General features: G+C 39.3%; 1 protein-coding gene across 5 annotated transcripts in view; it reads right to left on the minus strand.

Annotated features, from left to right (window-relative positions):
- Positions 1 to 12,823, minus strand: part of PKP4 (plakophilin 4) — a 90,906-nt gene that overhangs the window by 68,266 nt on the left and 9,817 nt on the right. Inside the window, exon 1 of one of the 5 annotated variants that reach the window (XM_031053178.2) lies at positions 3,160 to 3,287. The exons of the other annotated variants lie outside the window; for them this stretch is intronic. Within the exon in view, the coding sequence (XP_030909038.1) occupies positions 3,160 to 3,163 (4 nt within the window). The 5' untranslated portion in view covers positions 3,164 to 3,287. Of the gene's footprint in view, positions 1 to 3,159; positions 3,288 to 12,823 lie in introns of those variants that run through there. 5 annotated transcript variants of the gene reach the window in all.

Below are 12,823 nucleotides of genomic sequence, written 5' to 3' on the forward strand. Positions count from 1 at the left end.
ACTCTTCACCATATCTGTAGTAAATTTCTGTAACAAACCAGTCAAGAAAATGTTCATCTGAACCACTTGGAAGGCATGGTAATTTGTCTGAACTGAAAATATACCCAACATTGAGTATCTAGTAAAAACACTCAGATGAAAACCAATCAAATTATTAACAAAGATGTTAGTGTTAAATGTACATCTATTGCTGTGCAAAAAGGTGTAATTAGAGAGCTATACCCTTCCACACAGGCAGTTGTTTTAACCACTGTTCTTCCAATTAACACATTTCTTGGCAAAGTTACCAATTTTCTAATCTTGATTTCAAGATTAGACAACTGTTGGCTTTGATCCTACAAATACTTACGTACGTACTTCAACTAACACAAACGAGTATGCTCATTCACTTCACCTCCTGCGTGGCCAGGCAGCTGCCATGCAGGTGACAAGGTGCAGGAGAGGAAAAACAGGAATGCGAGGTGCTCTCCACAGCCCAGCCCCACAGAGGACGCAGTCGCACCACCATGCCTCTGTCTAGGCACACCCTTTAAGGAAAGGAGCTCAGAAAGTCAAGTAAGATTTTCACAGTCACCTTAAGGGAACAGAAAATGCCAAAAGAAGGATTTGTGAGAGCCTTAAGATTAGGTACAAGTAAAACTCTTGCTTCCTTGTAAAAGACTTGAATTTACTGTCTGAAGATGCTCCCTGGACTTAGTTGTGTTACTCCCTCCTTTGGGCATGCATAACTGAATCATTATTGGGAAACAAGCAACCAGACTTCATCCTACAGAAAATTAGTTTCACAGTTAACTTTGCCTGCCTCTCGTGTTATGGCAAAGCAGCTAGGTGTCACCCAGAACAGGAAACTTTGTTTCTACATCTTTCCCAGTCTACCCAAATCCTCACACCCTACAACCCACTATCACAGCTACTAAACTGCAGTCAGGATGTATGCAGGACTGCTTCCTACAAACCTTACACATTGATAGATCACACAATACACACAAGAATCATTTACAGATACACCTTAAAGCTTCCTTGTATTCTGGCTCTTTTAATTCTCAAATTGCTCCTGTACATTAATGATACCAAGATCTAAGTAGCCACAATGAAAATTCAGAAAACATTTCACTGTTCTACTGCTCTGTGCTATGCATTTCAGCATACCTTGTTCACATCTTAAAATTACTATGAGAAATGTCTCCAGATTTCAGTTCTATTGCAGAGAATGCATGAGAACTGAAAAATTTAAATGTTTTGAGGTATCTTTTGGGGGAAGCTGGAGAACCACAGATTAGTGAATGGTATGAATGGTTCCAGTATAGCTTCAAAGTGTAATGTGAGATCCTTTGAAACTTTGGGGAAGATTATCAGTAGATAAGGATAATTTGCTACTGTTTTCTGTGGATTTCAGTCTGATAAAAAAAAACATCTTGTCAATAATTTAAATGTATTTTTCTTAATTGTTAAATGCTTCTTCCTGTTGGCAACTGGTCACCAGTGGTATCCCTCACGTCTCAGTATTAGGGACAGTGTTGTTTAATATCTTTACTGACAACCTGGTTAAGGGGATTGGGTGCACCATCAGTAGATTTGCAGATGACACCAAATTGCACAGGAATGTTAATCTGCTGAAGGATAGGAAGCTCTGCAGAGAGATCTGGACTTGCTGGATCGATGGGCTGTGGCCAGTTGCATAAGGTTCAACTAGGCAAAAAACTGGGCCTTGCACTTGGGCCACAACAACCCCATGCAATGCTGCAGGCCTGGAGAAGAGCAACTGTAAAGCTGCCTAGTTGAAAAGAACCAGGGGGTGTTGGTCAGCAGCCAGGTGAACATGAGCCAGCTTGTGACCAAGCAGCCAAGGGTATCCTGGGCTGTATCAGAAACAGTGTGGCCAGCAGGGCCAGGGCAGTGATCATCCTCCCCTGAAGTGGGCACTGGTGAGGCCACACCTCAATTCCTGTGCTCAGTTCTGGGCCCCTCAATATGACAGAAATATTGAGGTGCTCGAGTGGGTCCATGGAAGGGCAATGAAGCTGGTGAAGGGTATGGAGAGTAAGTCTTAGGAGGAACAGCTGAGGGAACTGAGATTGTTTACTCTGAAGAACAGAAAGCTCAAGGGGAACCTTATCACTCTCTATGACTACAAGAAAGGAGGTTGTAGTGAGCTGGGGGTCAGTCTCTTCTCCCATGTAACAAGAGATAGGACAAGAGGTAACAGCCTCAAGCTGCATCAGGGAAGTTTTAGCCTAGATACTAGGAACAATTTCTTCTCAGAAAGGGGGATCAGGCATTGAAACCCACTGTCCAGTGCAGTGGTTGTCACCACCCCTGGAAATATTAAAAAATCTGTGTAGATGAGGCCCTCAGTGACATGATTTAGTGGTGGCCTTGGTAGGCCTGGGGTAAAGGTTGGACTTGATCTTAAAGGTCTTTTCCAACCTAGCTGATTCTATGATTCTATGAAAATAAAGCTGTTCAATTTGAAGCCTCTAGTCTGAAATACCCTACACAATTCTGAAAATAGCAGCTTTTCTATTTTCTCTACCGTGGAGGCACACTCAAATGGTTTCATGAAACCATGCAGTAAGGTGGATCTGAGCCACCAAAAAGTTAGCTTTCAATCCAGGAAGTGTGCACCAGAGACCATCTCTTTAGGCAGCTGCAGGGATTTGCCCAAGTAAATCATGATTTAACAGCCACTTTAACTGCCTCAGGATACCTAGAGCCTTCACTACACACAACTGGCTTGCTTCCATCTAGCACACAAAAGCTCCAACTCCTAAAAATCTCCCAGATGTTCTCATTTTGTACAAATGCAGCAGACTCCTTGGCACCTCAGCACTGGTGACAGGGCAGAATCTCCAGTTTTCTTTAGTTGTCTGCCAATCCTGGCTTTAACACCAGTCCTCTGAGCATGCAGTGAGGTTGTATATTGCCAAGATGGGTAATACTTTCTTTTGTGTCTGACCAAATGGCCAAACAGCTGCAAAGCAAATAGGTTCAGTGAGTTCATCTCACACAAAGCTGTGCTTTTTCAGTGGGAGGTAGGGGTGTATTTTTCTGAACCAGTTGATTTTGCAGCCGTATAATCACTAATGCAAAGAAGGAAAGGAATACACAGTTAAGGAGGAGAGAAGAAAAAGGAGAATTCACTAAACTGAATGTACAAACCCATGTTTTAATTCTTCATTCCTGTTAGTCTCTACTCTCCACTTTTCACTGCTCCTCCTGATGTTCTCTTAGAGACAGCCAGATAGTTTTTTTGCCAGCACCGAGTAATTCATCCCCTGTAGTGAACCCCGAGGAAAAGCCAGACCTTTCAAGGTTCCTGCAAGACAGCAAAAGTGATGCTTTTCCACAGCTTCCTACTCACCTCCTTTTGTATTCCTCTTGCACTCCTTACACAAGTTATTCTCCCAGATCTCTGTAACTATATTCCCCATTTCCAAGCCTGACCTGAAGCCAGTAACAACAGTCACCAGAGTAATCTGCACTGAGGAAGGAATATAATTCTTACAAACACTGTCAACTAGGATAAGATAGACTGTATTTCATGAAGTAAACATGCGAAAAACAATGAGCAACATCTCATCACTAAAAAACCTCGTATTTCCTAGCTACAAGATTAACGCAAGCAACAGGAGTAAATCACCAAAGACATGAAAGCAATACTCATTAGCACAGAATAAAAAAAAAAAACAAAACAAAAACCCCAGCTCCAAAAAGCTAAAATCAACTTGCTGGGACACTGACATGTTATTTATTATACAACTAAGTTATTCTTATAAATCTACACTTAAGCACCAAGGCATCTCAGCTCTTGATCAGAAACTCTTCTTTTTCCATTCTTTACAGTATAACTGAAAAAAAAAACCCAAACCAAGACTTAGTGTATTTCTATGGCTTTTAGATGAGGACATGATTATAATTTATCTGATTTTTTTGAGCTGCTTCACTGACATGTCAGTACACTTCCAGGCATGAGTAGTTCCCATTAGCTTCATCCTGCTACAAAGACTGAGTGCTGCTCACCTACAAACCAGGCAATGATTTACATTCTCAAGCTTGGTGCAATCAAGTGACTGAACTAAGACAAACTCCGTATTATGTCTACCAGCCTATAGTTATGTGTAGGATGAAAAAACAGCAGATGACAGCTTACCCACTTGCAAAGATGATGCAAGTAATTAAAAATGGATTATGTGAAAGATGGCTCAAACGTTTACATGAAAAGTAGGTTTTAAAATTTACAGATGCAGTAAGTCATGCTGCTTCAAATATCACACTACAGGCTAAACATTCCATTCAAATATCACTTTTCTTTATGGACACTGGTAGTGCAGAAGCTTTGTTCAGGTGGACTTAAGGATGAATCCGGGGAAGAAAATATAATATCAGATGAAAACATGTAAGAAACTGACTTCTGTAATGACAGGATAAAACCACCTGCACAATTGCAGAGATGGCGTCCCACCCTAATAAAAGAAACCTATCTTCAACTGCTAGGTTGTCTAAGAAATGAGGGAGATCCGTTTAACTACTTTACTGCTAAATTACCATCTTCTTCAGCCCTTTTTCTTTTCAGGATACATTTTATCCTTTTTTTTTTTTAATTTAAATACATGCGGGTTCAAAAGGCAATTGGTGCTATGTCCTTTGAAAAATATTAAAAATTATTAAAATTATCCTAGCTTTCAGATAAATTAAATACATTTTTACTTTTGTTACCGCTCCTAGTAACAGCCTTTTTGTGCTGTTTTTTCTTTGGCCCATGGCTACATACTTTAACTCCACTCTAGTGAGCAGGCAAGATTCTACATCCTCAAATATCAAGTTGTAACATGCTCACAAGATTAGTACTTTTTATAGCTTTCAAACCATTCACCAGAAGATATCAGACAGGTATAGCAAGGCAACCATTTTGAATAAAGGCATATTTTCAGTCATATCCTTCAAGGCTTGAGGCAGTATTTGTAACTCACCTTAAAAAAATAAAAGAAGAATCTTTGCCATCTGAAGGATGCCTGGAGGGCATTAACGTTTCACAAAGGTATGAAGTACCACAAGCTAATCGACAATGAAATTTTCAGTAGTTTAAATCAACAAGGCTCCATGCCTCAAAGAAAAGAAAAAGGACAGACTCCAAATCTGACCCTTTCGTTTGGCCAAGTCTGCTCTGCTCTGTTGTGCCAATGTATCTGCATTCACTGCCATCTAGAACCACCTCATCAGAGCACAGTGCTCAAAACTAGTTCTGCAGACCAGCGAACAAACATCATATTTACCCTGAAGGATAAAGTTCAGCCTCATCCTAGTGCTGGCTGATAGGGAGGAGGGATACATGGCACCACAGAAGGATTTTAGATTTTACAAACAGAATGTCAGTGATAAAAGACATTCATCAATTATTCATTCAACCATTCATAGAAAGATAAATTCTTAGTTTGGTGTTGGAATAGTGTCAGTTAATTTAGGGTATGAAGTCATTCAGAATGAATGTCACAAAACAACATAATTTAAAAACTGTAACAGACAAGAATAACTGCAGTGCATATATGCTGTGCAGTACTACTACTAAACGCTTGCAAAGTGTAGGAGCTCCAAACTGCTACTTTTTCAATCTCCCACCTGAAAACTCCTACAAGCAAGCAAATAGAATTTAACCTGAAAATAACTCTAACATACGAAAACAACCAAGCAGAACCATAACTGTATCTGCTATTCAATTTCCACTTATATTTTCTCCTAGACCAGTAAAATCATCACTGAACTATTACTCCATACATTCTTGCTAAATATAATGCACACTAACTGAAGGCAGATAGTTAAACTGGTAGCATTATAAAACCAAATTTATTTTACATGCATTTATAAAATTATGCTTTTCAATTCTGTCATATAGTATATTGGAAGAAAATTATTACATAAACAATGTTCCTAATGATAAAAATTAACAGCTACCACCACAATTTCTAAAGATACCTGAAGAGACTTCCAGAATTCCCACTGCTTTGCCAATGCAAGTTTTTGGGGGGCATGGTGTTACATGCATCACTGAGATGGTATGGAACTGGACACTACCAATCACTCTTGTATCCTGCTTTTAAAACCAACCAGACTACATCAGTGGTGTGATTTCACTTATAGCACAGATTCATGTGTTTTTACTGTCTCCGTGGCTGCACTGAGAACTGTGGCTCAGGAATAAGTGACCAACAAGCAGCAGCTTAAGTCAGGTTTAGCAGGGAGAAAAATCCAACTATGCCAGGCAAGATCTAGAAAATGAGGATGTTAAAATTTCTGATTCTGACATAAAAAGGACATGGAACTGTTGGAACAAGTCCAGAGGAAGGCCATGAGGATGATCAGGGGACTGGAGCACCTCTTGTATGAAGACAGGCTGAGAGAGTTGGGGCTGTTCAGGCTGGAGAAGAGAAGGCTGTGTGGAGACCTCATAGCAGCCTTCCAGTATCTGAAGGGGGGCTAAGGGATGATGGGGAGGGACTCTTCATTAGGGACTGTAGTGATAGGACAAGGGGTAACGGGTTCAAACTTAAACAGGGAAGGTTTAGATTGGATATAAGGAAGAAGTTCTTTACTGTGAAGGTGCTGAGGCACTGGAATGGGTTGCCCAGGGAAGCTGTGAATGCTCCATCCTTGGTGGTGCTCAAGGCTGGCTTGGCCAGAGCCCTGGGTGATATGGTTTAGTGTGAGATGTCCCTGCCCATGGCAGGGTGGTTGGAACTGGATGATCTTAAGGTCTTTTCCAATCGTAACTATTCTATGATTCTATGATTTTACTTCGGATATAAGTTCTTTAATGCAACCTATGGTTGTTCCTGCTCAAGTGACTACTACAGAAATGTCAAATTCTCGCATAACAATGACAGATTGGGGAATAACGCTGTTCTCTAATAAACATGGCTATAGATTATCTATAGGTTTTACTAAAATATAGTTTTATCAATTATTAAACTGTAGCATACTCCTCATTTTACTCTGAAACAGAACTGCATGCACAGCAAAGTTCAGTTTATTGCTAAGAATGCTGTGTGCAAACTTCTATATTTAAGCAAATGGAGCTCTCTCTTCTTTTCTCCAAGCTAGATGCTAAAAAAAAGTTGTGTATAGCATATTCTGCATGAATTAGACAGCAAACATCTGGCTTTTAAGGCCAAAATTACCAACACTTCAATCAGTTCTCTAATCTTCCTCAAGCAGAGGTATCATTGGTATTATTTCTCTGAGGTATATTTGACACTGTTCACCCTTAAAATCTTTAAGTAATGGTAGCAAGACTGCACATAATTCTACTCAATTTTAGTATTTCTACTGATACTTTATAAACAGCTGTGAAGCACCAAAAATTACAAGTGACATTACAATTACAGGAGACCAAAGATAACTGATTAACTTGAAGAAAGTTATAAAGCAAATAAGATAATGTTGATAAACACAAAATTATATGAACTATTCCTCTCAAAGTGAACCATATGCCTTCCCACAGTAGAGGGTGGACGACAGAAGCATAACTATAAAGTTTATACACACTCAGATTAAAATGTTTGACTAGGCATGAAACTTTTTGCAAGTGCTGTAAGGGAAAAAACTCAGGTCAATGGTACATTAAATAATGTCAATAATTTTAGCCACACTCTGAAATAGTGCATACGTAGTGCTGATGTGCGTATGTAGTACAGATGCCCACAGTGCAAAATGTAGACAATTCAGTACACAGCAACAAGAAAATTCAGAGAAGCAAAAAACTGTAAAATATACTTAGAGGGATAGAAAATGGAAAGAATAAAGATTAAGTGTGGAAATAGTAAAAAAGGGAAACAAATACTGAATGATAGCCAACGGTTCAGGTTTTTTAGTGATGTTCAGTTAAACCAAGAAAGTCTTAGACCAGTATTCACAGGCTTCCTGTTGTGTGCAAGTACTGCATCTTTATGCAGCACTCGATGATGCTAAGATGTGATTTTCTTCTTTCAGTGAAAAACATTTCTCCCTGTAAGAACTGCTACAGGCATACAATTTTGCCATGAGATGGCAACATTTTGCATCAAAGTTTACCAGATGGAAACACAATTCAGATAGTGTCTAACTTGCCTGCCTCAGCTACTGAAAGACTGGAAACATGACTCAAATGTATTTTAAAAGCTCAAATCCCAAGTTTCAATGGAATTTCAAATACTGGTCACAACAACATAATTCTTATTTCTACCTTTTAATTCCCTGCCCCATATCTAGTCTAAATCTAATTTAATCTAATGTGTGTCATGGAGCGGCAGGGACAGCATTCAGAGCTAGAAATATAGAAGAATCTATCTAAAACCAAAGGTCAAGCTCAAAAGCAGCCAATCCCAACTGAATATTGAAGCTTACCTAGACATCGCAGTGATACCTGTTGATTTCACATTACCTCCATATGCAAAGTCCTGCCTTGCCTATACTTAAGTTCACCCAGGCTACAGAGATTATCAAGGTCCTGCACTGAAGCAGGAACAACTGCACTACAGAATACAACTAGCGATACGGCATGAAATTGGGATGCCTATAATCAAAACATCCTTTCCTGTGACAAAGAAAAAGGAAGGGGGGGGGGGGGGGGGGGAAGGAGGGAGGGTGGCGAAAGAGAGAAATATACCTCAGTTAATCTCTCCTGTTTATTTCCCATTTCCCACTGCACTGAAATGCACCATCTTCACACTGTGCTTAGCTAAAGAATATCCAGTTATGTACACCTACTTTTGTGTTGAATCAATTGAAAAGTCAGAAAAGAGTAAGCAAAGCTACACAAATTTTATGTAGGAGTTGCCTGTGTTTGGATACAAAACAGAGACTATTGGGAAAAGTGGTAACAGCTGAAATATTGAAGTCACGGAAGGAAAAACAAAACAATCATCAAGAATAATATTTAAAAGCTACTGCTGTTTTCTTGCCAGGTATCAGACATCAATGACATTAATTATTTAAGTGTTACTGCCTCTTCTAACTGGGATAACTGGGGTCCTCTTCCCCATTTGAAGTTATTTTTGCTGTTCTTTAACATCAAGCTCAAAATGAGGGGTTTAAAACACAGCTATCAAAAGCTAATCCTCTCAATAACACAAAATAGTTGAAAAATTGCGCAACTTTAAGTCTTAAAAAGAACACAATTAAGTACCGTTTTAGGGGATTTCCACTTCCAAACCAGAGAAAGCCTGCTCTTGCTTGCACTGTGCAAGTCCAGGAAAATGCCAATATAATAATTCAGGAAATACACACATGGATGACAACAACAGAAAAGAATGCACTTCCAGAACTTGCAAGATTGCTATTTCATACAACTCTCAAACAGTAATTGTAGTTAGAGGCATATCTTTCCATTTATAAAACATCTTACTTAAGCTCCATAAAAACATATACAATTTCAAATAGCTGATACTGTACTGTACTTTCTGGGCAAGTAAGGAAGAGGAAGCAGCTGAACAACGGTCAGGAAGGCACCCCAAGCCAAACAATGCCCAAACACCCTTCAGCAGAATAAAGTACTAAACCCAATCCTATTTGAAAGGAAGGAATCAACAAGAAACACCTGGATTACTACACCACAGGAACTGAAACTATTTGTTACACATATCATTCATGCTATCTAAAACTGAAGCATTTCAGCCAGGTGCTTTAAATCAGCTGCTAGTTGTCTTTTCAATATTACAGACAGCAGGATATATTACTGATGTTAACAGGATATGCATCTACCCAATTCCATCTTTGCCTATTTGTGAGACACCACTTCAAGCCTCAGAATTTTTAAAGGCAACTTTTCAGTAAAGGCACAGAAAAGGTTCTACAGAGGCCTTGGCCTCTTTTTTAATTTTAAAGCTCACCTAGTACATTCTTTATTAGTTCAGTTCTCATATGACCAAACAGCTAAAGCTGCAAATGCCAGAGCAAATGTTAACATGCCCAGCAAAGGAAATGCAAAAACAGGCTCAAAAATATATCTGACCCTTCTGGAGGAATGCCTATAACATTCCAGGTCTTTTGTCAAACAAAAGCACAATAAAAACCTAATGAAAAATGTCTGTATCATATAGTCTTCAAATAACATTGTTAAAGAAGTTGCTTCTTTACAACAGCAAATACAGTATGTAACATTTCTCTTCAGTATTGCTGCTGGTTAACTCCAAGTAACTCTCAACACACCTTCTGACAAACATTGTTACAATCTTTTTTAACATATTTTAAAAATAGACTTCATCAAAGCATTAGGAGACCTCAGATCATGATGTCCAAATACAGTAAACACATTCATGTACTACCTTGTCCCATTTTTATCCGCTTTTAATACTGATGCTGTTGCTGCTTGTCAACATCCTCTTGCTAAGCCACAGGAAGGATATGCTCAGCAATTTTGTCAGATGCATGGAATAAGCCAGAAGACTGTAAACTTGTAATTTACAGTCACCTTAAAAGGCAGCATTTACTGGCTGCTGAACTGATAGAGCAACATGCCCATGCTGTTCTGCAGAGTTTCTGTCTTCAGACTGGTGAAGCAGCACACAGGGATCTGAATAATGCTGGCATTCAATGCAGGCCAGCCACACCAAACAAAGCACGCCTGTCTGGTGCACTGAAACACAGACACAGAACCATGCAAGGTTGATAATCCAGCCCAGGACAACCTAGGCTTCCTTCCAGGAGGATTAACCTGCCTATAAACTGCAGCTGCTGCAGTGCTCCCAGGACAGGGGACAGCACGAGGACCCCTGCACCACACTGCCAGGCATGCCTGCACTTCAGGGGTCAGGCCTGTCCCCAAAACTGAAACCCATGCCAGGGAGCCAGCACTCAGCTTGGAGAAGCCAGTCTGAAATTGTTTGGAAACCCAGATAATCACTGTCACTTCTGTCCCACAGAGGAATTAAAAATATGAAGCATCTAAACAAACAAAAATGTAGTAGAACTGGCACAGGACAAAGCTCTGACACAAGGCTGGTAACTTGTTCCACACTTGTCATCAACAGACACCTCACTGGGGTGCACTGAGTCTTTGTACCTCATTATCCCCAAATAAGTCTTCATGAAAGTTAAGCACTATTAACTGGCATGGCAATAAAAACAGGTTTCACACTGAATTATGAAGATGTGACAGTTTAACCTCATTGATGACCTATTTGCAAAAGATGGAAAGACTTGTGTCTATGAAAAGTATAGCATGCTCAAAGCTACAAACTTTCAACAAATGAAGTCTTAATAAACTATTTATTGTCTTGACAACAGACGGTTTTGTAATATTTACAATTTATTATCGACTTAATCCATTGGTGAATTGTAAGACCCACTGACTAAAGCAAAAATGCAAGAGATAGAAATAGCCATATTATCAGCTTCCAACTCCATACAGAAGTCTCTTGTTAATTTCTGTAACTGGTGTTCCTTCATGTGAAAAAGGACAGAGTTTACAGAATAACCATTAATGCTTTTTAGTGAATCTCCAACAAGAGATAGCTCCTAGTAGTGGCCACTTAACTTTTGGGGTAGGAACTCTATTAGAAACAAGTACTACTGGAAACTTGGTCCTTTAAGATCTAGCTTTCTAGACATTGATTGATGCATGGATAATCATCACAGTGGTGGAGCACAGGTATTCATGGATATAATGATGAAAGAGCAATAACACCACCACCAACAACAAAAAAAAATTTAAATTCAAACATAAACACAGAACAGGAAAAAAAAAACAAACCAAAACAAAACCCAACAGTTGCTGAAATAGCCATGGACCACTGTTATAGGCCAATCTAAATTTTAAATGGAAAGATAATTTAAGTAGGGAGACCTGTAACTGAAGTTGTTGATTTGAGAAGAACAACTCTTATGAAACAGAAAACAAAGTGGTGAAACCAACCAGCTGAGCTCAACAGAGCTGTCTGATGCTAGTGCTACCAAACTTATCCATACTTATCCAAAGTAACAGAAGAGAGGACACACAGAAGCATTCAACATACATCTAAACCAACAAATAAATACTTATCTGGGAAGCATACCTACTTTAAAAGAGATACAAATGAAAAAGTAGAGCACCCCAAGGGAAGAGGAGAAATCTACACATCCATGAATTTTGAAAACTGTTGTTTTCCAAGTCAAATAATAATAGAATTATGTGAAAGTTAGCCAGGCAGGACTTGCTAAAACAGCAAAGAAATTCCAAGAGCAACAAAACCATTTGTCTGTAGAGAAAATAGGTGATACTCTACTAGGTTCCTGGGAAAGAACAAGCTAGTCATAGTCTATAGCTTCAAATAACCATATTCTGCTTGTTTATGGGAAGGAAATAAAAAAAAAAAACAAACCTGAAAAGTGTTAATGAGAAGTTCCATCTGGAAAAAAAGCTTCTCTGGTAGGAATTCCCTTGTGATTGATCATGTTTACACTGTCAAAACAACTGTCCCTCATGCCTTCCAAATCTGAGAGCTTTGGTGGGTAAGAAGGGCCTGGGACATTAAGCAGGCAAGTTATTATGGAAGATCTCAAAGAATTAATCTTGCTGCTGTTCTTTACCCAAGCCATGAATGGTAGCCAATGGAAGTTTCTGTAACAGACAAAAAGGTCATCACAGAGAAGTGACTGGTGAGAATATGGACGTAGTAGCTGTTCCTGTGAGATGGCCACAGTAATGGCACATGCTATTATAGCACAGATCAAAAATACACTTCCAGTGTAAACTGCCATTATAATGGAATACAAGTTAACCCAGTGCCTGGCACAGGTCTTGTTTCTCACATGTGCAGCTGGTTGTGCTGGTCTGACTGAATTCAAAGGCTGTCATGATGATAAAGAGACCAAA

Source organism: Melopsittacus undulatus, chromosome 4 (assembly GCF_012275295.1).
Source record: "Melopsittacus undulatus isolate bMelUnd1 chromosome 4, bMelUnd1.mat.Z, whole genome shotgun sequence".
Classification (NCBI taxonomy): domain Eukaryota; kingdom Metazoa; phylum Chordata; class Aves; order Psittaciformes; family Psittaculidae; genus Melopsittacus; species Melopsittacus undulatus.